This window comes from Xyrauchen texanus, chromosome 26 (assembly GCF_025860055.1).
Source record: "Xyrauchen texanus isolate HMW12.3.18 chromosome 26, RBS_HiC_50CHRs, whole genome shotgun sequence".
Taxonomy (NCBI): Eukaryota; Metazoa; Chordata; class Actinopteri; order Cypriniformes; family Catostomidae; genus Xyrauchen; species Xyrauchen texanus.
This window is the reverse complement of record NC_068301.1, coordinates 27,303,556-27,331,469: the sequence shown is the minus strand read 5'-3', so window position 1 is coordinate 27,331,469 and position 27,914 is coordinate 27,303,556. Positions and strand designations below refer to the sequence as shown.

General features: G+C 37.0%; 1 protein-coding gene across 1 annotated transcript; it reads left to right on the top strand.

The window, feature by feature from the left end:
• Positions 1-5,462: 5,462 nt before the first annotated feature.
• LOC127619980 (sodium-dependent lysophosphatidylcholine symporter 1-B-like) lies at positions 5,463-26,085 on the top strand. The gene is made up of 14 exons (XM_052093024.1): positions 5,463-5,699; positions 11,360-11,485; positions 13,099-13,223; positions 16,873-16,996; positions 17,093-17,171; positions 17,728-17,897; positions 17,985-18,075; positions 20,091-20,209; positions 20,421-20,504; positions 22,278-22,361; positions 22,478-22,590; positions 22,683-22,826; positions 23,959-24,135; positions 24,338-26,085. The coding sequence occupies exons 1-14, from the start codon at positions 5,613-5,615 to the stop codon at positions 24,387-24,389; spliced, it is 1,575 nt and encodes a 524-aa protein (XP_051948984.1). The 5' UTR covers positions 5,463-5,612; the 3' UTR covers positions 24,390-26,085.
• The last annotated feature ends 1,829 nt before the right edge of the window (positions 26,086-27,914 follow it).

Below are 27,914 nucleotides of genomic sequence, written 5' to 3'. Positions count from 1 at the left end.
AGCATAATAACCCCCTCACAATCCACTCTGACCAACAGAAAGGGGGCTTATTAATACAGAGTTTAGTGTTCAGCCATATGGTTGAGTCCACATTTAAATAAAATATCAGAGTTAAACACTCTGCACACTTTTGTCCATATTGAGTGGAAATGTGCGATAACGGGGTGTGACTTAACTTCTCCAATTAGTTTGATAGAAGGCCTTTGCAGTGGCAAGATAGGGGCAAGAACTTCCTTTTCAGTTCAAAACTAGGGAGGGGCTCTCTCAGGTGGAAGCGACCAATGAGCCAAATGTCTGAGACAGAATGCATAATAATAAAACAAAATCTTCTATTTCTAATTTCTGATACTTAATACATTTTAAGCAGAAGCCTTTAGATCAAAAGGTCATTGGGATCATGAGAACCATACTGTAAATTCAGTCACATTTGTTAAAACTTTTCATATCGTATATTGCACAAATTAAAAGTGATTTCACTCACTGTGAACCTGATAAGTAGACTGTATTTCAAAAATATTGCCACATTGGAAAAATGCTCACATACAGTACACTTACGCACACACTCAAAAAACCCACCTCCTTACTTGTGATTTTCCATAACACCTGTGGCTATGTATAGCACAGGGTCCTTGAGGCAGGAACAGCGGTCAGGGTGCTAATCATACCCGTGTTCTCTGTGTTGGACAACAAACTCATGTGAGCTGACGAAAAGGAAGTATATGAATGATGGGCCATGATATGATTCATAATATGGAAATGAGTTACAGAAGTAAAAGCAAGAGTGGATTCATTCATGAATGATCTTCCCAACTGAAACTAGTGGGTGAAGGTCATTGCTTGCATGTTAGAATCATAAGCTACAATAGTTTGCTATTGCCCACTACTGTAATTCAATAATTGGAGAAGACAATAAATTCTGAATAAGAAGCATTGTGCAAAGGTCATGGGTAAAGTCTTCTGGTTTTGACAGCAACCCTGAGAATCATATTTTGTACCAAAGAAATATGGGGACTGTGTTGTGAGTTACAGGAGGTAGGAGGGCAATAAAACTTCAGGGCTCACCATGTGAAATACAATACCTAATCTGTTCATGCTGGCATTTGTTGTGCTTTTGTAAACAAGAGCAAAGTGACTTTTAGCCAAGACTGAAATTGGTAATTTTTCCCAGACAGGCAAATAAAAAAGGGGCATATTCAGGTTCAGAAATGAAGGGGGGGCTCATGGCAAAAAGGCATTTTAAATGTTTTTCATTTATAAAACATTATATAGTGCTTAATATTGTATTTTAGACCTAGTTACATATTATGGTATAAAATATGAGTTGATGTTGATTTAATTCTATAAGGTAGAGGTAATGTATTCTCAATACTAAAACTTTGCATAAATTAATTGATTACATTTGTTGATTTGAATTAAACTTCAAGGCGTTTTCCAAATGGCATTTCTGCACCCTTGAAGGGCATTTCGGGAAGGGGACGCCACTCGTAGGGTCATTCCCAAAAAAAGTAAGAAAGTTGCTTTTGTCACCAAGGGCCCTTTTACAAGACTTTTCTTGTAACTGTAATATCATGCTCCCTTCAGAGTGCCCACATCAAGTGCTTTGTCCTTCGTAGTGAGTATGGAATAGGGATGATCACTTTCAATTTGAATTCACCCTAACCATGGTGATTTCAGAATCCTAACTCAAACTCGTGGGATCTTAACTTAAGACTTAAAGGGACCGCTCACCTAAAAATGAAAATTCTGTCAGCATTTACCCACCTTCATGTTGTTCTAAATCCATGTGACTTTCTATGTTCTGTGGAGCACAAAAGATGTTACATAGAATTACAGCCTCAGTCAAATTTCCCTTTCATTGTACTGAAAAATGGGCTATCATTACAAAACTGACTTTATTGGAAAAGCACACTTATACTGTACATTGTCTTCACTTTCCATTTAAAAGACATTCACTCACACCAGAGATTTTGGTCCGTATTTGGCAGTTTAAGCATTTTCTAAAGATTTTAAGTATTTTCTAATTAACATCAAATTGTTTTATTTGACAGGTGTAACCTTTTTGGTCAGATACAATGACAGAATTAGTCTGAACATAATTGGAACAGGTGAAATAGGGCATGGCATTGCCCTATGCTCTCTAGATAAACCTTGAGGCCATTACCAAACATAACTGTCTGTAACACAAGACACAATCCCTTAGACTCTTATCTTATCTTATCTCCTGTTCACACACATTGAATAGTGCATGAACTTAACTCTCTAAACACATTGGTTTGTATGCTTTTTTATTGCGGATTAGGTGGACGCCTCCCCTCCTACTCAAGTGTGTGTGTAAACAGTTCAGTTTCCACGTGGCACTCTGAGGTTGTGTATTGCTGAATGGAAAGCATGTATCATGTAAGAACAGCCCTGAGAATTATGTTTGTTTTATGTCAGCTTCAAAAAGAAATATGACATACAAAATTGTAATCCTCAAAATGATCTAAAAAATAATGCTGCAATATTACCACATAGGCCAATCAATGTGAAAGTGGAGATTTATAGTATATAAAAAAGGATTGAAATATTGATCTGTTTCTCACCCATACCAATCATATCGCTTCTCAAGATGTTGAGTTGACCACTGGAGTCTTTCATGCTGCCTTTATGTGATTTTTACACCTTGAAAGTTCATAGAGCTTAAACATATTCGAATTTAAATCGTCATAAAGGTTCAGCAGAAGAAAGAAAGTCATACACATCTGTGAAATGGCATGAATGTGAGTAAATGATGAGAGAATTTTCATTTTTTAGTGAACTACCCCTTTAACATGTCGGCCAATGTTTAATTAAGCTATTTTATAAATAGCATTTCAAAATCCTCTTTCAGAGATGACAGTTTTGCATGTGTTCTTCTTTTACGTCAGCGTGTATGGAATGATATTCCGGACATTATTCAAAAGGAATTGCAAATTGTATTTGCAATTGCGTTTTCAATTTGTGGACGCATAAAATGTGACATAATCCAAACGCAATTGCAAATCGCGCATTACGGTTTGCATTTTCGTTTAGCTGAACGCACAGTGACTGCCAAATTTCAAATGGAAAAGCAAAGTCCGTTTGCAACTGTGTTTCCCATATCTTACGAGTTTTGGCCCTGTCATATTTAAATAGCAATTTCAATTACCACATCTGCTTTTTCACTTTCTCAGCGTCGCGTATGTAGCCAGCCAAAACTCAAATGGAATACTAATTCCCTTAGTATTTACATTTCCGATGCCTTACACAGAAACCTGTCAATCAGGGTCAAGGGTGGGATTATGCTATGGGGCGTGTTTGTCTTGGGAAGTGACATCACTCACAGTCTATCAGGATCAATAATTAGCACTGCACTTTATTCATCTATAATCTCACACTGGACTGTCAACATATTCTCCTCAATATACTACTTCATAGATATACATATATTTCATATACTCCTACTTATTGTATTGTATATTGTGTGTATTGTTTACTGTACATTGTATATAATTATTGTGTTGTGTAAGTATGTGTACATTTGATATGTAAATTGTGTTGTGTAAGTATGTTGTTTATTGTAATTGGTATATGTCTCGTCACTGTCATGACTGCTATGTTGCTCGGAACTGCACACAAGAATTTCACCTACTGTTGCACTTGTGTACATGGTAGTGTGACAATAAAGTGATTTGATTTGATTTGATAAACCGGCGTCTGTTCAGGGCATCACCTCTTGACCGTCGACTGTGAGTGACGTCACTTCCCAAGACAAACACGCCCCATAGCATAATCCCACCCTTGACCCTGATTGACAGGTTTCTGTGTAAGGCATCGGAAATGGAAATACTAAGGGAATTAGTATTCCATTTGAGTATTAGAAAATCAGTTATTTTGAATTCTTATAATAAAGGTGGTGATTCTCTTAACAATACCTTAAAAATTAATTGGCTTAAACGTTTCCTTCACAATCAATCTTCTATTTGGATTATAATCCCAAGATATATTTTTTCTCAATTAGGAGGTATACATTTTCTTTTAATGTGCAATTATTCAATTAGTAAACTTCCTGTCAAACTTTCCAATATTCATCAGCAGATGCTTATGGCTTGGAAACTTATTTACAAGCATAATTTCTCGCCACACAATTTTTTAATTTGGAACAACTGTAATATTCTTCATAAGAGGAAATCTTTATTTCTTGAAAACTGGTTCAATAATGGGGTGATATTAGTAAACCAGCTATTTGATAGTGAAGGTAATTTATTTAATTATTCGATTTTGTTTCAGGATACCAATTCCCAGTATCTAGTAAAGAATTTAATATAGTTTTCAAGGCCATCTCTTTGGAAATTTGTATGCTGTTTAGAAACAATAATAGTGCTACAGTGCTTCTGTTTCTCCCCCTAGCCCTGAATCTACTGTGGTTGGTTCTGTTTGTTTTTCAATACATAAATCCAATTATAAAATTAGGTCATTATTTTTGGACCCTGTTACTTCAATTCCTTCCTCCATTTCTTATTGGAATAACCTTTTTGATGATATTAAATGGTCATATGTTTGGTCACTTCCTCAGAAATTCTTTCTAACTAATAAAGTTAAAGAAATATCCTATAAAATTATTCATAGATTTTATCCAGTTAAATACTTTTTAAAGAAATGTAGAAATGATATTGATACTTCCTGCTCTTTTTGTGAAGCCTCCTCTGAAACTGTTGATCATTTGTTTTGGGAATGTCTTTTTACTCGGTCTTTCTGGAACAATATTGATGCTCTGATTGTCCAAAAGGTTTTATGTAACTTTTCTTTATCATATAGACACATTCTTTTTGGATTTTATGTTAAAGACAAGAATCTAATTAATGCATGTTTTTGTATAAACCTTCTTTTATATATTGGAAAGTTTCATATCCATAAATGTAAATATATGAAAAGTAAACCCCACTTTAGCTTTTTCAAAGAAGAATTGAAGATGTATTTAAATACAATTTCAACTTCTGTTAACAAGAAAGCAATGAAAACATCCAGAATTAGTGCCATGTTTAATATTCTCTCTTAATGTTTTTTTCTTTTGTGCCCTCTTTTTTTTTTTTCTTTCTTCTCTTACTCTCTTTTCTTTTTAGACTATTGTTGAATATATTTAAATTTCTTTCACATTTCCTCTCTTAACTTTTCCTTTCTGAACCATAATTTCTCTTTTGTTTTGAAAGATTGTTTATATTTCTTGTATGTATCGTCTTGTTCTGTTTGTTAATATTACAAAATACAATTTGCAATTTCTTTTGAATAATGTCCGGAATATCATTCCATAAGCGTGTTTGACGTAATGTTTCTGAGTATCCCGTCCCTGCTCCGGAATGGGGTGAAAAATCATACGAGTAAAAGAAGGAGGGGTTTAAGCAAGAATGAATGACTGGTGGGTGGAGTATCGAATTCTTCAATTACTACACCCGGCTGTTGCAGGAGTCGGTAGAAACACAGGTTGATTCCAAAGAAAAAGGCTGAACTCAAACGCAATCAAACAGTGATTTCATTGTTTGTTTTTTTTACTGAGCCGGTTATTTTTTTCTCATAAATTTATAATTCGACTCTGCTGTAAACGATTTTTTAACGAAATGGCAAGAGGAGAGGGCGCGGAGCAATTTTCCAATGCGAGTCTCCTGGAGAAACCCAGCCTAGATGGAGTCAAATCAGCAGCAAAGGTAAGAAATTGAACATAATAAGTCTTTGTTTAGTTATTAGTTAATTAGCAGCCCCCTGTTTCAGATTGGGAAGAAGCGTTTTTTTTTTTTTTTTTTTTGGGAAGAAGCGTTTAGTTGGACCTGCGATCGCTGATCTACGTGTCATTTTGTCAGGTTGAATTGAGCGCGAGCGCGCACACCCTTTATCTACACGCGCTCGGTTTAATCACTAAAGATTTCGTTTCACGCGAGCAAAGCGGATTCTCTGGTAATAACGGCAGATTGTTGTTGTGTCGGTCGTTTGCAATGCAAATGTGGTGTCAGATTTTGAATAGGAGTCGCCGCCGGCTGGTCCACTGCTTTCGGTCTAATTCACCAAATGTGGGTTTGCCATTTGTGTAAGCATAGCGGTAGCATGTAAAGTGTTAGTCATAAGGCGAAAAACGTGAACTGACGGAACAATTGTAGTGCGAATTGCAAATGAAAAAGTAGAACGAATGGAACGATTGAATTAATTAATTCGTAATAAGCGGCTACCGGATTTTATCAAATAAATTAGGCTAATACATTGATATCACACCTGTGTTGTAATATTGAAATAAACCCAATACACCTAAACTAAACAATTAGGTCTATTCTACTAGCCACATAGCAACTGCATCATATCATATAAGTTTGTATTTTAGATTGGTGTGAATATTTGGGTTTTAATGTAACTCCATGATTAATCAAACCCACACAGATACGATATGTGTCATGCATTGCCACATCATCAGTACAGGGATAGATAATGTTTGCAAGCAACCTGTGATCATTCAATTATCTTATTTATGGGTTTGATAGCATGTGATTAGACTTTAATGCTGTAAATCTTATGGCTTTACTGCAAATTAAGATAAGCTTAATGGGTTGTAATAAGCAGGAAATGCTATGCTGGATTTCAGTACTGTTTGTCCTTATTTACAATGTCAATCAGTGGCGGCTGCTGGTCTTTCAAAGAGGGGAAGCTCATTTTCGGCCTACATTATAAACTTATTTAAAAGTAAATTCTGCCCTACGTTCCTTTTCGAGAAAATGCACTGTGACTCTGTCGTACCAACTAGGCGTCTTTTCCAGTGACTTGACCAGTGTCTTCTCAATGGCCAGCAGAGCTAGGCTGCTTAAAGGACCTTGGCCCATTGTGTTACGGGTGTAGGACTTGAGACGCTTTAAACAGGAGAAGCTCCTTTCTACACCTGCAGATGTAGTTCCAATTGTTGCCACTAATGAGAACAGTTTGTAAAGCTGAGGCATTGCACTGTCCAACTCCATGTCTTTGAGGAACACCAAGTAATCACACAGCTTTCCCCTGTTACCCTGCAAGTCCTGATCTGAATACAGGACTTGAAGTTCAGACCTCAGTCTCCCTGAATCAAAGTGATGGCCATAACTTTTCAGGACACTTTGGAAGGCCTCCTCTGGAAATTCTTGTCTCATGTCATCAAATTTCCCTGGATTGACTAATTCTAAGAAGAGCATACTTTCCAAATTTGAAAAACGTTGAGGAATCTGCTCCAAGATGTTATCAAGGATGGCCATGTAGAGATTTCTGTAGTGCTCTTGGGGATCCTGCAATTGGGTCAGACGGCTTTCTCATGGGCTCATCTCGTGGGTCTGATGTGAGATCTGCTGTTTTGGCATAAACAGCTTGGAAAGCCCCTCTGACCTTTTCTCTTTGACAAATGCAAGAAGAGATTCAATTCTTTTCTTGCAGTAAAAAACATCCATCAGCCCTCTGCTGGACAACATCAAAGACCACATCAGTCTCAGTGAAGATTTGTTCATATGTGTACAACATGAACACAAACTCAAAATCCTCCAGTTTCCTCAGAAAGCCTTTGGCACAATCCAGTGTATCATCATCAATTGTCGTGTCTGCAATGATGTTTTCAAATGTCTGCAGGAGGCCATCATAATTGTTTGCCACAGTGCTCACTATCCGTGATGTGAAATTCCATCGAGTAGGAGCGTTTCTGGGCAACCTTGAACAGCCTGCAGACTCCAGAAAAGACGTCCTCTTTGTGGATTTTGAAAAAAATTTGCCAAACCCAGAGAGTGATGCAAAAAAAATTCTGCACTCAGGCAAGCATTTAGCCCCCTGTGACAGCACCAGATTCAGTCTGTGTGCATAGCAATGCACAAACATTGCACTTGGGGCTATTGCTTTCACTTTGGCCTGCAGACCATTGAGTGCTGAAGCCATGACAGCAGCCCCATCATGATGATTCACTACTCTCATCATGTCCCCTAAATGACAGCTCCTGTTGGCCAAGCAAGGATGTTACATCAATAAGGCGGTTTAGGAAGGCCCTGTTTTGTTTGACCGTTTCATTATGTTTAGTCACTTGAATGCGAGCACCTTCATTGATTGCATGCTCAACCCTGATCCTGCCCATGCAACTTAATCTTGCACATGCACTCACATGTTCATTGCTCTTTTCATGTCTTTTATATGCCCTGTCAAAGTTAGACAGATCTCCAAACCCCACTTTTGACCAAACAACACATCCGTGAGATGGTTTCATCAAGAGGCATGGCCAGCAGTACATTTTATTTGTCACAGCACTTCCAGTCAGCCAGCTAACTTTGTCATACCAGGAGAGCTGAAAAGACATGTTATTTTTCCCTATTTTTTGCACTAAATCAATCTTAGGTGTTGATCTGCCCTGCTGTTTAATTCTAATTTTTTCCTCGTAAGGAAGACTTTCAAATGGCTTCGCCAAAATCAGGTCGACAATATTAGCACCGTCTGCCATCGTGCGCAGTTTCACCCGTACGACGCTAGCCTAGCCTACTGTATGAATGAATGAATGAATGAACGAACGAACGAACGAATGCTCTAAAACAAAATATATTAAACTTGGTAAAACTGAAACAAGGAATGTGGTGTATAATTGTGTGAAATGTATTATGCAAATTGACTAGCAATTTCGCCAAACAAATATAAAGAAATAGGTTGCAGCAGTTTGTCTTTCGACTACACTTGAGAAATCCGCGATGGGTCTGAGCGTGAAATAGCTTCAGTGACTTCTTATAGTACAGATTCGCTGTCAATCAAAAGGAGATGCAGTCTTTCGACAGATCCTCCAATCATCACGCGGAAGCCCGGAGTCCGGGCCAGCCCACTCCTCATTCACTCCCAGAGACGTTGAGCGTCCGTGGGCGGGACATAATCGCAGCATTTATCCAATGACCGTCTATTTTCGGAGCACTGAAAAAAACTGTTCAGAGCAGCCCCATTGAAGTCAATGGACACTCGGCTTCAACAGGGAAATGCACTGACGCTACGGGAATGTATGAGAAGTAAATCGAGTCAGCCGACCTACTATATGTAATGTAGCTGATTCTGAACGAACTCGATGAATGTGTTCTAACGCATTTTTAGTCAATAAATTGTTTACACAATAGTACATATTTGACCATTATTTTTTTGACATTATAGGGGAAGCTGAGCTTCCCTTGCAGTCTTAATGAAATCCCCACTGATGTCAATACAACTACAGTGTATATATAATATATATTTTATTTTTTTATATAATTTTTATTGTATGTGCATTCTATATTGTGTGTATAGTTTACTGTACATTGTATATTATTGTGTTGTGTAATTATGTGTACATTTGATATGTAAATTGTGTTGTGTAAATATATTGTTTATTGTAAATTGATATACGTCTCGTCACTGTCATGACTGCTATGTTGCTTGGACTTTCACCCACTGTCGCACTTGTGTATATGGTCGTGTGACAATAAAGTGATTTGATTTATTTGTATATTTACAACACCATAATTTCAATGAAGGCTGGCCTTTGTCTCACGTTAATTAATTTTGACCATCGCAAAGATGAAAGGAAACTTTCATCGTTTGGAGGATGATATCACAGATCTTAAATCTTGAAGAAATGCCCTAGTTTGAAAATGGCAATATTTCACTGCTAAGTGTCATAACATCATGAAGTGTGCTTTTACTTCCTTGAGCTCTTAACAACTCTAACTTAATCTGCGTAGAGGCATTAAAAGAGAAAGTGTTCTAGAATTAGCCTAGTGAAACAATGTGGCATCAAATCATCTCTAAACGGTCCTTAGTGTGGTCATATTTGGTGAATAATCTCTTTGTATTTCTAAAACGATGGCTCTGTTGCCACTATGTTGTGTTCATGGCAGTTGAGTCATTCAAAGGACTGTGATCCAGTGCCTTATTATAAAGATATTGTGTGAGAAGCTTGTCCCATTGTCCTTTAACAGGGTGCATTGCAAGAACACCATGTGCATAAAGACAGGGTGTTCACTGTAGTCTTCACATTGCAACTCCTAATGGTTTATTTTTGGAGTTTGCATGTGACCGACACCCAACTATTTCTCATTTGTGTATGCAAGTCACTGCACTAAGTATAAAATCACACTATACTTGAAAAATTAGCATTTGGGTGTGAAACCAATATTTAAACTCTGCGACCCTCTTTCAACCTTCTAAACTGATCAGCATAACACTTTACATTTAATGTAATAGTGTTCAATGGGATTTCTTGCCCAAGGGTGGATAGCTTGACCCAAATATTGCTATATGGGTGTATGAGGTTATGTTGTTTATAAGTACCCAACAGCAAGCCAAGCAGAAATGCATTGTATTAGCATAATTGAAATGGCACTTGTCTCACAGATTGGAGATCCCAGCCATGCAAAAGTTAAATCCAAGTTATGAGTTGTGTCTGGCTGTAGTATGGCCTAATTTGCACCACAATTAGGTTAATAAATCCCAGCAGAGACAATAACTACATGCACTTAAGAACAGTTTATTCCAGGGTTTTTGTAGAAAGCGGTGTTCTAAAATGTCATGTAAACTAGACCGCCAATTTCCTTATGCCGTTCATGGGATAAAGAGAAAGCAGTTTAATTCACTTGTGTTTCTAATGGATAATGTGGCTTATGTGGTCATGTAAACGCATATGAGGAGTTCTTACAGGTATTTGAGAAGTGTGCATTTGTGTGAACAGACCGGATCTCAAACGTCATTGGATGGAACCCAACAAGTCAACACCGTGCAAAGAATTAAACATTTCTGGGAGTACAGTGGGAAAAGCACACACTATGAACTATATCTATTTATACACACCAATGTAAAATATCGTCCCTCACATTTGCCTGTATGCACTGGTACTTTGGGGGAATCCTGGAATTTTAGGTAAGGGGGAAACCCCACTGTTGCAGTGCAATTCCACTGCAGGTTGTGATAGAAAGTAAAGGAAACAAATGGCAACACCTCTGGAATATCAGAAAGTAAAGGAAACAATTGGCAACACCTCTGGAATATCTGAAAATAAAGTGAACTAGCCTACTGGAGATTGAAATAGTGAAGTCTTCCTCTGATGCCATGTTTGTTATTTTCACAAGCGTCACCAGGAAATTACGTTGCTGTGGAGAAAGCTGCTTAATGACCAAGCCGTATGTATACGGGAGTAAAGAGTGCACCGCTTATACGGTGCACGTAAACGGAAATGCCACATTCTTGTAATAAACCGATTCTCACACTAAACTGGTTTCTGGTGTCCATGTAAATGTAGTCAGTGTCTGCATCCATACTACTTTTGTAGATTTTAAGAAACTTAAGATAATCTTGTTTCATTTCTTCTTTTTTGAAATAGCGTGAGGTGAAGGGCCAGTTGTCGGTCTGCAATAAGATGTGTTATGCTGTTGGAGGAGCACCATATCAAATAACAGGATGTGCAATTGGCTTCTTCCTTCAGATCTACCTGCTGGACGTTGCTTTGGTGAGTAGAGCTCTGTGTGATTTTTATTTTTACCAATGCACACCTTAATCATATTAATCAACTAAGTTTGAATTCTGAATTAAGTTGTCACCATTAGTTAAGATTCCTAATCCCAGAGTGCTCTTCAAATCCTATCCTGCCCATTCCTATTTCTGTAGCTCAATTTACTGCATGCCACTTTAACCCCAAGGTCATGGGTTCAATTCCCATGGAACATAAAGTGATAAAATGAATGCACTGTAAGACACATTTGATAAAGTGTCTGTCAAATGAGTGCTGTAAATGCAACTGTTAATCTTTAAAACCTAAACTTATTTAGGTAGTTTCTAAGCATTACAAAACTATCCATTCAGTGTTAAAATGCCAGCTGAAACTTCGAAAAACGAATGCAAAGCAAGTAATTAACCTTTTCAAAACTGGAGATCAGATTAACTATAGGTCTGATTGTGATCATCAGGAGGCATTAAGTTTATTTACATGCCCTGTCCACACAGTCAGATACGACAAGTACAGTCACAAAGGGGGAATTGTACTGGAAAATTAATAATTTGAAAAAAAGGTCTTTCAACATTTCAGGGGCTACCGTAGTCTTGGCAGGCTTATTGGCCAGATTAAAGAGTGTGAATACCACCAGCTCAGGGTTGTTCTTAAAGCTTTCAACATTTATCATGTCACCAAGGACTAAAGAAGTCATGTTCACAGTTTGAGTTATGGTAGTGTATTTATTTCCCTAATTAAAAATTATTCCAGTTTTAGACTAGTTTTTCTACTTGAATGCAGCATTTTTTTTTAACTTTGCAACTCCATTTGCTATTCATGTAAATTTATGATTACCTGAGTCTCAAGCTCACTGGGCAGGCCCCATGTGCTGCTCATGTGTATAAGTTTCTTGTAGTTCACATGCTGCGTAAAGGTAAATTAAAGCTAATTACTTAACATTAATTCATGCATTGATTCGGGTCTTTGTAAAGGTGATCGTAATTAGAGTTTACAGCACCATAGTGAGTGTGATATGAGGTGTGTAATCACCATTAAACAAAGCTTTTCTCTTTTCAAGAGACAATAATAATAGTTTGACTCTATTTTGATTCACAGTTTTCAACAAAATTACTGTGAAAATATGCTTTAAAATGTCACTCTTCATTCCAGCCCACATAAGAATATTATCAATTCAGTTTACGAAAGTATTTCGCCAAAAATTGTGCGTTTCACTGTAATCTGCCATTCACTCCTATGGGAAGTTCTGCAAAGCTTGTCAGAACGAGCAATGGTAACCAAGTGGGCATTGCTTTGTGAAGGGTCAATTGACAAGTCATCTCCAGTGATAAATAGCAGAGCATATCTTTCCTTTATAACCAACACAAAGTAGTTATTTATTTTATTTGAAATTATGTAAATAATTAGTATTTATCAGAATTTTTTACCATGCAGATGTATTATCTTAAGGTTAGTATTTTTTTTAAACTGTTATTTCATGTTGATATTCTAATTGGTGGTTGGAGTTATATCAGATACATTATTCAATTTAGCTGCTGTTTAAAAGAAATTCAAAATCTCAATGAGTAATTGGGTGAGATGATGACATGTTTGTCTTTCTATTTTTTTTTCTGTAGTTGGATCCATTTTATGCCTCCATCATCCTATTTGTGGGTCGGGCATGGGATGCGATCACAGACCCCACAGTGGGCTTTTTGGTCAGCCGGAGCCCCTGGACCAGATTTGGACGAATGATGCCTTGGTATGTCTTATTTCTACCTTGCTCCTATTTCTTTATGCTTTTGTATCTTGATGTTTCAGAGGCATCTTTCACATTGCACTTCGTGGCTTACTGAATAAGAGTCAGGATTGTCTTGTTTAAGGATCAGGTTGCCTGTAGTAACTTTCTTGCATTGAAAGCCTTTCTCAAGAACATTAGATACACAATTTCACCCTTTACTTAACTTGGTAACCACACAATGGTCTTTTTTTGTATTGCATTTAAAATGAGTGCCAAATTAATCTCTCTGGTCTGTCACTTGCTTTGTCTTCTGACCTATTTCTTTATGGTTTTAAAATGTCTGGAGGTGAAGTCTTTAAGTGAGAGTGCCAAGTGTGTCTGGTGGTGACAGACCCTTTGAGTTCTTATTGGGGGGGTAAAGGGGCTTTCAGGAGGGGGGCTTGCTAGACTGCATTATGTTTGTCATTGGCCAATTTGTATTTTAAGCCAACCAATCAGATCTGATTTCACTTGACCAACATGAATAATTGCACTTTATCCATGTCATCTTACCAAACACAAAATCAGCCCAACAACATAAAAAACAATCAACCGATATTTCACTTTGAGGAGTGTTGCAGTGGCCATACTCCTTAATGCAGAATGCAATGTATACAGAAGTCACTCATTATATGAATAATTGGAATCCTAGGAAGAACCTGGAGGAAGTAAGTACTGGGAATTGGGGGTTGAGGTGTGGAATGCATATATCTATTCTAACTGATCACATGAATCTGGACGTAAACTGGTGGGAAAGATTTGCCCTAACGAGCCACTTTTAACGTCATTGAATCCAAGGTTCTCTCAAGGTGGTTTATTAGAAGATCCGTTTTTCCAGCATTGTTGAGCTAATATATAACTATAACAAGTAACTATAAAGACATATTTGAACAAACTTGAAGATCTTCCATTTAATCCTTTAATCCTATGACATTTAAGAATTTTAAATTGTGTGGATTAAATTCTGTAGTGTTATCAAATACAAATATATATGTATTTTGCTATGTGCTCTGAAGCAAGACATTTGTTTTTGTGACATGCTTTAGGGGGTTGTGAAAAGGCTGTATGCAAATTATGGAACTCTGAGTGGTCCAAACCACAACACACCACTTCTGTGAACCAATCAGAAAGAGAGAACGGCAGACCAGCTGAGCCTCAAGTTGAAGGCGGCATACAGATTTTTTTTTAGGAGTGGTGGGGTTATTTTATTTCAAAAGGCTTTCTTGAGTGAGATGCTTCTGTCTTGACCAGTTAACTATTGCACCTAAACATGAAATGAGTTGGCCCTTTTCCTCCTCTTTTGATTAAAATAAAATAGTGCACTGAGAAATACAATATATATATGCAGTATTTCATAAAAATGCTTTATTCCTTGGATGGAGAGTAGTATAATACAGGCCTCAATGGCTATACGTTTTTACGGCCACCAAAAGATGGCTTTCAGTCTTAATATATTTGCAAAGTTTATTGCTTTTAATTCATTATAAAGCTATGCTTTTAACCACTCTGATCTTTCGTTTGATTAAACCACATTTCGTGTTATGAACCCTGCCCAGTGCTCTGTACAACCGCTGTATTTAACTGGCATTTTATGCAGAGTACCATGTGAGATATTCCTGTAATCTAAATTGTTATAACCTCCAATATAACAAACTTGAACTTGCTATTTTTTGGCCAATTAGGCTATTAGAAAATGAACTGAGTAAAACAAGAAGTTACCAGATGTAACAACAAAATTAACAAGAAAAATTATGCAAGTAATCTTGCAAACAGTGAAACCATGCAAACTCATTAATTATGCAAGCCTAGTGCATGCTGGGAACAACAGCTTCAAAGTAAAGTAAAATGTACTTATTTTGTGTAGCAGTAAAATTTACTCAAATTAGATAGAAAACATTTACATATTTACATATTTATTACTTTCAGATTAATACATGTTGACGCATTGTAAAAATAACAAACAATCATAAATAATATTTACATATAAGCTAGAGTATTTTTACATGTTTGAATGTAGAATTTACTTAGTTTAAGCGTGAACTTGAAAATTAACTTATTCAGTGTAGAAAGTACTTAATCCTTTCTGCTGTATTTATTAAACCATAAATATATATATTTTTTTCAGTGTAGACTTTTTAATCCAAAAATCTGTTTCTATTAATTAATTATTTTCTAATCATTAACAGTTTGCATAACAATTCCCTTTAAATTGTTATTCATTTATAGCATTTGACACTTTTTGTTGCAGAGCTTACTGAAAACACCCTTATTTGTGTTTTATTACATTACCATGATGCTGAGCACATTTGTGCAATAACTTGATGTCTTCAGTAAAATGTGTCATGTACCACTGTGCTTTCCTAAACTATAAATGCAATTTTCATGCTTTTTTGTGCTGAATGAGGGAGACCGTTCTGAAGGATGGAGCTAAGAGAACTAGATACAGTCTTCTTGGTAGATTTAACAAATAATCAAAGTAGCCAAAATATCTACTACACATCAAGCGGAGTGGTAGGACTTTGTGAATAACAAGCATGTGAATTCTGTGGAAATCTACTGAGCTTTCCATGTAAATCTGTGGGTACAGTTTCCATAAAAGCCAACTGATAACTTATAGAAAAAAAAAAAGGTACTAAATGGGGCTCCACAGCTAATTACTGTGTACTTTTTCCATAAATTGTGCTGGGAATATAATGCTGGGCTGTTCTACACTGCATGTTTAATCTCACTGCTAAGAAAAAAACAGTGTGGTGCCATTCAGTTCCAACTACACCGCTCTGCCACAACATTAAAATCACCTGCCTAATATTGTGTAGATTAACCTCGTGCCAACCCGCATCTCAGAATAGTATTCTGAGATGATATTCTTCTCGCCACAATTGTACAGAATGGTTATCTGAGTTACTGTAGACTTTGTCAGTTCGAACCAGTCTGGCCATTCTCTGTTTACCTCTCTCAACAAGACATTTGCTTCCTGCTGCTCACTGGATGTTTTTTGTTTTCGGCAACATTCCGAGTAAATTCTAGAGACATTTGTGTGAAAATCCCAGAAGATCAGCAGTTACAGAAATGCTCAAACCAGCCTGTCTTAATGCTTTGATACTGCTTTTGCAGTATGAGGGGCACCTACACAATATTAGGCAGGTGGTCTTAATGTTGTGGCTGATCTATGTGTATTGATTGAGAACCTGAGAAATTATGTTTCCCTCTTAAGATATGACTAATAGAAGTAGACACTGTATTTCCCCCTTGGCGTCATGTTGGCAAACTTTGTGCTGTGTGGGTCATGGAACAGTAAGTGTGAGCAATAAATGTTACCCAATCAAATCTTTCCATTTCTCAATATGTAACAGCTCATTATGATGATATGGTTGTAGTCATAGACAGGGAATGGAAAGGAAAGAAATGTTTGGTGCAGGAAAGGTTCAATGATGTGCTATGTAAGAGGATGCAGAGGTCTACTTCCCTTGGAATTATTTCCTTGTGTGAGATGTTGGAAAGATTTCCATTGAGTCACCCTCTGAACTGTCTTATATATCATCTTGGGGAGAACAGAACACCAATCCTGTTTTTATCTGATTTTAAATGGTTTACATCGGCTCTAGTAATGTTATGTATCCTTTCCATGCAGGATTGTACTTTCTACCCCATTTGCTGTGCTGTGTTATTTCCTCATCTGGTATGTTCCTGCTTTTGGCCAAAACAATGTGGTCTGGTACTTGATCTTTTACTGTGCCTTCCAGACGTTACAAACAGTGAGTAACCATCTGTATATGGGCATAAATGGCAGTCAAAGTTGTTTTATGCGAGTTTGCATTAAATTAATTAGCATTTCTTGTTTCCAATAACAGTGCTTCCATGTACCATACTCTTCACTTACCATGGTCATCAGCTCTGAACAGAAGGAGAGAGATTCAGCCACAGCTTACCGTGAGTTTCCTTGTAGAAACGTGCAAAGTTTACTTTTTGCCACATTTACTGACCATAACTATTTCTTACATGGCTTGAAACGTTATTTGAATTTTAAAATAATTAATCCCTGTGACAATGGAATTATTTAGCGATTGGCTGTTTTTCCTTGCATATTCACTAGAATTGTAGAATTGTACCTGTCACAATGACATGAAGACCAATAGTGATTTTGTCCTTCATATTTTAATTTTGGTTGTTTAATGCGAGGAATATTCCACGTTCTGGAGGAAAAAAAACCTTGGCATCCTAGATAAATTTAAGGTAAATTTTTCATGGAGGAAAAAGTCGTTAGAAGATGCGCGAGACAGATGTTTTCTTTAGTAGACATTTTCTTTCAGACCAGCCAACTGGTATGAAAATCTTTGCCAAAGCCAATATTTTATCGGATTAGGCACTTGGGTGCTAATTTGGGACCTTATTTAAAAGCATCTTTAACTAGTGGTGTCTTTTGACATTACAGTTGACAAATACTGTTTCCCATTTGCATGGCTAACCATTAGCTCTCTCACCTCAGGAATGACTGTTGAGGTTTTGGGCACTCTCATTGGCACTGCTGTTCAAGGTCAGATTGTGGGAATGGCTAATGCTCCCTGTATCCACACTGTGGAGGACCTCAACTCCACAAATCTACAGGTGGCTCCTGAGGTCAACATCACTGAGACTCATACTTCACTTGTGCATCTGGTAAGGTTTTTTTCCAGGTCGATAATTACAATTATTCTTCCATTGGTGTTAAATGCTAGGTATCTTACGGGTCTCATTCTCCCACAGAGAAATGCTTATATGATTTCATCTGGTGTCATCTGCTCCATTTATGTCCTCTGTGCCTTGGTCCTCTTCCTTGGTGTGAAGGAACAAAAAGGTATGTGCTGGAACCATTGCAAATTACATCACACAGCCCAAACATGTTTCTCTGCTTTTGATGGCATTAAGCTCTTTCAAGAAGTTAGTTGATGCTTCACAGATTTCCATTAGAGATAAGTGCTAATTGCTGATATTTCCAGGGCTTTGTCACAGTTCTCGGGTTACTTTGAGTCAAAAGTTGGCACACAACAAAGCTCAGGTTCTAAAGAATGCCTGTAAATAAGCTTAGTAGGGCGATTGGCTTTCGCAGCATTGAGAAGGCCTTCTCAAATGGGGTGCTTGGTAAAAGAAAGGTCATTGTTTATGTTCTCTAGCATATTCTGTACCAAAAATGTGGAGCCATGGTTTTCTGACAAGATGATCTTTGTAGTGTGAGACTATTGTGGGAAAAGACAAGCACAGTCTTGACTCAGGGTGAGACTGCTGATACCTAATTCCAACATGAATTATGAAGCTTGCCAAGGTAATTTATAAATCTGCCAATAGGCAACATCTAGCATTATTATGTAGTGGTTGCAATATATGCTTTTGTGATCTCTAAAGAAGAAAAGGATGGGCTGAAAAGTTTGGACTAGCCCACAATTGTTTGGTTGAGGACAATGGCTTGTCATTTCTTCAATGTTCTAATTCCAAATGTATTTAAATTTGTACACACCACATTACTTTTCCAGTGGTAGCTATTCTTCTGGAGAAGTTTTATATTACTTTTTATAGTTGAGAACTTCCTATAATTCTTGGCAAAAAAGCATGTCTGTCCAATCACAGTGTCACCATGATTGTTGTTTCACCAAAGGCTGTGCATAGTGTTAGTAGGGCATTTAATTCAATTCAGCAGGGAGTTTTCAACTTTCACATGACAGAACAGAACATAAATTGTGTAATGTAGGATAATGTCTGATAACTGGTAGAAAAATTGGTTTGTGGCAGCTAGCTTAACAGATCATGAAGTTGTTTAGCTTTTTCCACCTTATTGATGTTGAGTTGTCTACACCTCATTGCAATGCTGTAAAGGGTCCATTCACACACCAGTCTGTGCTTTTTTAAAAAATATATATATGTAAACATACATTTGGTGGATGTCTTTGATTGTTGTGCCATGTCTTGCTGTTTTTTTTTTTTTTTTAATTTTGCACATGAGTGCTGCGTTTCTAAGACGGTGTGTCAAGTAAAATCTTTTTTTTTTTTTTAAAACAAGTCTCGAGACACTTCCATTCTTTGCGCTGCTTAGTTTTTTGTTTTAATGCAAGGACACAATTGTTTTGAATGGCCCCTAAGATTGTGATTGGTAATTGTGAAAGATTACTCTCTGATATTCATTATGCTGGCTTGACAAAGCCAATATACTCTTATTCTATAGACTTGGTTTATGGGTTTCTTCAAAATCCCTAAACCAAGATCAAAATATCTGACTTATTCATCATAAAATGTTCAAGCTGCATCCACTGAACTTTGCACAGATCTTCAGACTGTTGACTCTAGTTGCTATGACTTTTCTATCTAATTGAATTGTTTTATGCATAGTGTATTATCAAAAATCTCTCAAATCCCATAGCTTTTGAAAAAATTCAAATATTCAAATGTAAGCATATCCACACAAGGCATTTAATCTGCTTTAACTCTATTGCTCTCTATGGGCTCAACCGCACTGATACATTTTAGTTTTAAAACACATTAATTTGTTATGTTTATAATTCTCCTCCCACTGGAATGGCAGTGAAAACTTTCAAAAATGCTCTTCATAAACGCACACTTTGGAAAGAGATGATGATAGGAAATTGAAAACACCAAACGTAAACCGATTAGTGAGGTTGTGTCCTGTCTTTCTATCGATCATTTTAAAGATCTATTGTTTGTTCTATCCTATCTACCTTCAAAACAAATTTTAACTAACATTTAGTCAAGACTTCAAGCCATCTAGTTGGATTTTCTGTAGCAACATTAATTGACAATCATTTGCTCTAGTACCAGTGCACTTTCCATTATATCATCCTCCCTATCTCTTCTCTTTTACAGAGACCTGCAGGATAAGGTCTGAGCCCATGTCGTTTTTCCAGGGCATTCGTATGGTAATGGGACATGGTCCATATGCCAAGCTGGTCATGGGCTTCCTCTTCACCTCTATGGCTTTCATGGTGAGTCTGGTGGTGTGTTTCTCCATGGCATCAAAGTCATGTATGTTTTAATGGGATTAGGTTGAGTTGTGGTCAGCACTAGCCTTTTGGTGTTTATGAACCTCTGACCACAATGGACAACTGTATTTGCCTTTGGCAATCATTTTATTTTTAAGATTTTTATAATCGGTATTTAATATGCAGCTACCATGTCTATAAACATTTCATGCAGCTCCTGGAGGGAAACTTTGCAATGTTCTGCTGCCACACTCTGGGTTTCAGGAAAGACTTTCAAAACATCCTGCTCGTCATTATGGTAAGTTTACTATCCATATGTGTGCATTGTTGTATCTATTGTAATGATGAAAGGGATGGTGATTTTGGACACAATAAAAAAAGTTTCCTTGTTGAATGACTGTAATCATTTCTACAGAGGCCAGTAAAGGGTGTAATTTCTGTAGGAGTGTAATGTAACAAAATACTTTGTATTAAATTCCCAGACTAGTCTGTTATTTTGAATTTACATTGTCTGTATTAATGGTTGATGGATTCATTATGACACTTTCTCTTTAATCTGGAATGTGGTCCAGTTAGATGCAATAAAACCTGACACTTCTTCCTCGTGTCCTGAGTTTTACATCAGGGATACACTTTTGGTAATTGAGTCCTATTAATTGGCTTGAAGGTCAAAGGCATGTTCAATGGCAAGTGTACAAAAGGAAACCACTTAAAACGGGTCCATTACATAATACATTTATTGTATGCTGTACAGCTCCTGATTCAACGTCTGGTCATTTCAAGACTGGAATACTGCAATGCTCTGTTAGCCAGCCTCCCAGCTAACACGATTAAGCTACTTCAGTCAGCAAAAGTGGGCTTGCGTCACCCCACTCTTGATGTGCCCGCTGCCCGCATTGAATTCAAGGCTTTGACTCTTGCCTTCAGGACAGCCTGTAGAACAGCAATCTCTGTTGACTAGTGTTTACAGTTAGGATATGTATTGCTGCTTGATCAACTAAAATTCAACCCATGCTTGCTTTACCCATTAATTTCTGTAGGCACCTTTGCAGAAAGGTATATCAAATTATTGAGATGGTTCTCATCAGATTTGAGAACACTTGTGGGTGATTGTAACCAGATTATTGTTTGAAACAAAGCAGTGCGTCTTATTCTTGTGCTTTTATCTGTGGAATCTGAACTTCCTTCAAGGACCCAGTTCAATAAGGGACAAATATTGTGGTCCTATAAAACCCATTAAAACCCCATCATTTTTATGACTACAATAATTCTCTGGCAGGCATTCGCAGCTGATGTATTAGAAGTACATAAATGGAAGGTTTTGTGTGCCTTGGATTTGGAACATTCTTGTGTTGTTTGTCATAGAGGTATGTTAGGATACGTTTTTGCTCATAGGAATGTGTGAACCACATATACATTACTGAGCAATAGTTTTAGGCACTTGTGAAAAATGTTGCATAGTGAGGATGTCTTCAAAAATAATGACATAAATTGTTTTCATTTATTAATTAACATCATATAAAAGTGAATATAAAATAGCTAAACCAAAATTTGGTGTGGCCATCTTTGCCTTCAAAACAACACCAGTTCTCCTATGTACACCTGGACACAGTTTTTCTTGGTTGTTGGCAGATAGGATGTTCCAAGCTTCTTGGAGAAATCAGTTCTTCAATCTAAATAGGCTGTCTCAATTGCTTCTGTCTCTTCATGTAATCCCAGACTGACTAGATGTTCTGTGGGGGTCTCTCTGGGGACAATACCATCTGTTGCTGGGCTCCCTGTTCTTATATTCTAATCATTTCTATTTGCAAAAGTAATGTTTGGGTGTCTACAATATATTTTTCCTATTGACACACTAAAGCTGAAGATATAAATAATCATCTTAAGACAAATGTTTTTGAGAAACATCTTAAGTGCCTAAAACTTTTGCACAGTACTGTATCTTCAAGCACAAATGAAATCTTAGCTACCTCCTTGTTTATGAAAGTAATCATCTTGTGCATTTCTTTTAGTGACAGACAATAATTAAGCATAGGAAAACCCTGTTGATTCTCTTTAAATTTCATTCTAGCTCTCTGCTACACTCTCTATTCCATTCTGGCAATGGTTCCTCACAAAGTTTGGCAAGAAGACAGCAGTGTACATTGGAACAACAGTAAGTATCGGCAGACTTACAAACCCTTAAGTTTATCTTAAAGAAGCAGATTTATTTTAACTGCCCTGCAGAGGCATCTACTGGTCTGTAATTTAACTTGTGCGTTTTCTTTGCAGTCTGTGGTGCCTTTCTTGGTCTCAGTCGTCTTGGTGCCAAGCAGTCTTATTGTGACCTATATTGTGTCCTTTGCTGCTGGAGTCAGTGTTGCAGCCGCATTCCTCTTGCCCTGGTGAGTGCCTGAGAATAGAAAGTGTGTGTGATTACAAATATGTTAGTATTATAGTCAAAGACTGGATTCATGGTGTTTTCCTGTGTGCTCAGGTCCATGCTTCCTGACGTGGTGGATGATTTTAAAGTACTCAATCCTGATTCTCAAGGGCATGAAGCTATCTTTTACTCCTTCTATGTGTTCTTCACTAAGTTTGCATCTGGAGTCTCCTTGGGAGTCTCAACACTTAGCCTTGAGTAAGTTGAACACATTCACAAATTCTATTTGAAACCACACTAAAGGTACATTGACATAGTTACAGTACATGCACTTTAAAAGTTTGATTTTCATTGGATTAAAACAATTTGTCTTTTTAAAATGTAATGTAAACATTTTAGAATAGTCTGAAAATGTTCTAGTCCATTTTAGGTAAAGTTAGATAATGACCTAGATAATGCAATTGTAGCTCTGCTTCATCTAGCTTGTATACACGTTAATCAAACCACGACTGCATTGTGCATATGCTCCAAAAGACAGAGGTAAAGTGCCACATGTATTTAACCTGATGTATTTGTCGAACTTCCTTCCTTCAAATAGTCAATTACGTATTGTGTATACTTGAGCAAAAAGTTGAGGACCAGCTTTAGCTTGATTATAACTATGCATATAAACGTAATGCGTTTGCGTTTTATAGTTGTATTTAATAACAGGTGTGACTCTCAATTCCTGTACATGCTGTACATTGGCAGACAGGAGTGGATTGGATACTTTCTATATGAATGAGTAGCCGAAATTAATCCCCTTATCTAACTGGCCTGTAACCACAGTGACAGAAAACTACAGTAAATATCAAAACTTTGTATTGCGTCTTTAAGGTTTTAATACTTCTAAACAATTTGTGATTTCATTTATCCTCTCAGATCTTTGTCTAAAACGCTTCAGATTTGTTATTTTGTAATTTTGTTTTTGCTCCCTCCTCCTCAATTTAGTTGTAACTCCTGAATTCGTCAAAAGATGCTAAATGGAAATCATTCTCTTAAAAAAAAAACTGAACCGTGTATTCTTCTGTGTGAACATTGTTTAAAGTAATCCAGAATTCCTGTATGGCAGTTCCAGGCTTTTAATGTTGGATTATGTTGGCTGCTTGATCCAAAAAGACTGCCTTTTTGTTAAGTTTCACTGTATGAGAAACATGAACCCCTGACTTTGAAATATAATGCGATTAGTGCCTTTCTTTAAGAGTCATCTGGTTTGGAGACCCGTGCCTATGTAGGACCGAGTTTCATGTGAGACTCGCCATCAGTGATCAGTCATGAGGTTGGATTTATCTGGATGAACATTAAGAAAATAACTGATCTTTACTCTCTCCATTTTTGCTCTTTTGAATAGTTTTGCTGGCTATGTGACGCAAGGTTGCACGCAACCAGCAAAGGTTGATTTAACTCTGAAGATCCTGGTGTCTGCGGCTCCAGTTGTCCTAATCATTATTGGGCTGCTAATATTCATCAGCTATCCCATAAATGAGGAAAAGAGACAAGGCAACCGCAAGCTACTAAATGAACAACGGTAAAACCATCTATTGATTTTTATTTTGACTAAAATAATCACATGTTCTGCTCTGAAAAGTTAAGCCAGATCAATCAGATTCAGTGTAGAAATATATCAATTAACATGATTCTTGTGAACCTCAATAGCTGATTAAATTCAATAATTTTTTTGGTTTGTTCTAATTATTTTGCTTAACCGTGGTCTTCCTCTTTCTCTTTAGAGAAAACGAGATTGACTCAGAAACGGACTCAACTAAGCTCAATGAGGTTTAATAGCACCAGACGCTAGACAAAACATCGTCCCACTTGCATTGGACCAACAGAGGCAAAACAAACAACAAATGCTGTGAACCAACCATGTATGCTGCCTTGTGGTTGAAAAATTCCACTAGTCACCTGAAACGTAGCCGGGGAAAGCTCAAGTTCAAAGTGCAATGTCATTTCCAGTCGTAAGTGCTAATGGACAATATGCATATATCCCTCTGATTGGCACAAAACTGCACGGTGACCGTAACATCGTGTTTGAGTTGCCAGTGTTTGTGCTGTCTGCTGGAATGCTTTTATTAAAAGCACACATCTAAACTGCACTAAGTATATGTGAGGTGGGACATGTCTGCCATGAGAAGAAACTTGAAAATTGTTTTGGTGTTGAAACCAAAATGCTTTTTAGTCATTGCATGAAAGTTACACTTTGAAAGGAATGTCTGTGAAACTATACACCATGTACGTAAGATTTGTATCTAATTTAATATTTATATTTTTGTGGATCTAACTGAATAACTCGAGCAAACTGAAACAATGACATTTGATTATTATGCCAAACATTAGTACTGCTCACAGAAAAGTTTATTTTATTATTTTCTATTGCTTTCCTTTGTGCACCCGTTTCATTACATTTCAAAAGCAGATTTTCTCTCCTTTTGTGTTTATACTTTCAGACTTTTTCCGATTACATCTTATGGGCCTAAAGAGTTTTTGAATGACACACTGAGGGATGAACTAACACATTTGATTCCCCCCATGTCTTCAAATGATATGCTTCAGATAGGTAGCTAAAGTCTGACAAATCTACTCTGTAGCAATTATCTAATGTACTGGTAGGAGGTAAAACTTGGGAGACTGTAGACAGTATGTAGACTACCAGGACGCCATAAGACCTATTGAGTGTTCCAGGGATAAACTGTATGAGCAATTGCTTCTGATGTGAGATGAACAAGATTATTTAAGTATTTATTTCTTAAGTTTTAAATCTTATGTTGATTTGATTATGCCTTGTTCTCCCATCTTTCTTATTTCTTGTTTCTTGTATTCTCGTTTAAGTTTCTTGGTCAAATAAAATAAGGGCAATTATAATAGATTTGTTGTCACTATTGAAATATTACTTCTAGTATGCCAATAATTCCTTTGGGAAAAACATTCAATGTGTTTACAAGTGACACTGCTATTAGTTTGGGTGTTAAATATTATCTGGTCTGTTTTGTTTGGTGTCAGTGTCCTTTTGAATGTCCATATTTGTCTCAAAATTGCTTATGCAAGACATTTGTTTATTGTATAGAAATGTTTGTAATGTCAGTTCCCAGCCTGCCACATACTGTATGTGTCAAAGATTTGAAAAAGTGTTTCCTTGCCATGTGTATGTGCTGTGATCTATATGTACATATACTGAAAGTACAGATTTTGCATTTTCTCTCTGGGAAAATGGTGGCATTTGTAAATATTCATTTGTATAAGGTGTCTCATCAGTGCATATTTGAATGCTTTGTATAGAAGTTAATACCATTTTCTTACTGGTGGAAATTTTGAATGAGCATTTAACACTGGTTTAGGGTGATTTATTGAGATTTCCTTATTCCGATACCACAAAATACAGTTATTGTATATAATATATGTTCCAATGTTTGTAAATATATTTGATATTTTTGATCCCGAATGTGGATGTGTGTTAAATAGTTATTTAAAAAACAATGTTGCCAAAATCTTTGTTAATAAATACTAATTAATATTTGAGAATCATTTGCTTTTGTCTTTGTTTTTACATAATTTTTATACTTGACATCGAGTCTAAGAAAAGGATGCACAAATGTCAGTACATTTGTTTTTTTAAACTGTCCTTTAATCTTTCATCAAACTTTAAAGTTTGGTTATGGGGGGGCCTGGGTAGCTCGGTGAGTATTGACGCTGACTACCACACCTGGAGTCGTGAGTTCAAATCCAGGACTTGCTGAGTGATTCCAGCCAGGTCTTCTAAGCAACCAAATTGGCCCAGTTGCTAGGGAGGGTAGAGTTACATGGGGTAACCTCCTCGTGATCGCTATAATGTGTGGTTCTGCTTTCGGTGGGGCACGTGGTGTGTTGTATGTGTGGATGCCGCAGAGAATAGCTTGGGCCTCCACACGTGCTATGTCTCCGCGGTAATGCGCTCAAAGGGCCACTTGATAAGCTCTGCAGATTGTATGGGTCTCAGACGCGGAGGTAACTGAGACTCATCCTCCGCCACCCGGATTGAGGTGAGTCGCTACGCCACCACAAGGACTTAAGAGAGCGCATTGGGAATTCGTTATTCCAAATTGGGGAGAAAATCAAAAGAAAAATGTTGGTTATGAAACACTTACTGTAATATACTAACCTTTAGGCATTGTCCTGTGACCCAAATATGTGATGTAGTTCCAACAACTGCCAAAATAATCTACTCCGGTAGCCAGTTTTTTTTATGATTCACTGTATATAATGTCTCCTCTGCTCCCTGTGACATTATGGGATACAGCGCCAGTGGATGCACAATTAAGAATCTCGGCAGATGTAGTATGTCATCTGGATATATCTCGTTTACTCTTTTATGAATACTGAGGATTTGACACCCTACTCCATTGGAATACTGTTTTTGGCATATTTATAAGGGAAGTATGCATATTTGGAAGCAGCTATGGTACCTGTTACTTTTTACCAAGGTGATCAATATGAACCAATCACAGTCACTTGTGAACTAGATAAAGATTACTTTAAAGCAAATATAATCATTAGAATGAACATATTGATACATTTAGAGAACAAAAGACTCCAATAAGACAGGTGCGTGCCAAATTGCACATTTCTGCACTTATTTTATGCCATTTTGTAGTAGAAGTGAGAGTTGTATGTTAACACTGAAAATAAAACAAAGTCAAGTGTACTACGTGTACAACCGTCAAAACAGAGTATGGAATGTTTGACAATTCATGCAATCAGTGCTCGAGGCCGTAAGTTGCGGAAGAGGCGGAGTTACATGGCTGCATTGCTGCTCTGACAAAAAATCGTAAACTATGCAGAATGTGGCAACTGGCAAAACTTCAGTGAAGACAGAACCTAACAAATATAAATTGAATGCTTAACCAACACCCTATACTGTGTGAATACAGATGAAGTCAGAAGTTTACATACACCTTAGCCAAATACATTTAAATTAATCCTGTCATTTAATTGTAGAAAACATTGACTGTTTTAGGTCAGTTAGGTTCACTACTTTATTTTAATAATGTGAAATAATAGTAGAGAGAATTATTTATTTCAGCTTTTATGTCTTTCATCACATTCACAGTGGGTAAGAAGTTTACATACACTTTGTTAGTATTTGGTAGCATTGTCTTTAAATTGTTTAACTTGGGAGAGTCGCCTGACGCCATGCGAGGAGCAGACGTGTGAACGGCAAGCTCTGTGCACTTTGCTAGTTTTTAATACTTTTTATGTTATAAACGGGTATGATTCGATACACCCTGATCTTAACTGTTTTATGAAGAAAATATCCCAAAGAATTCAAAATCC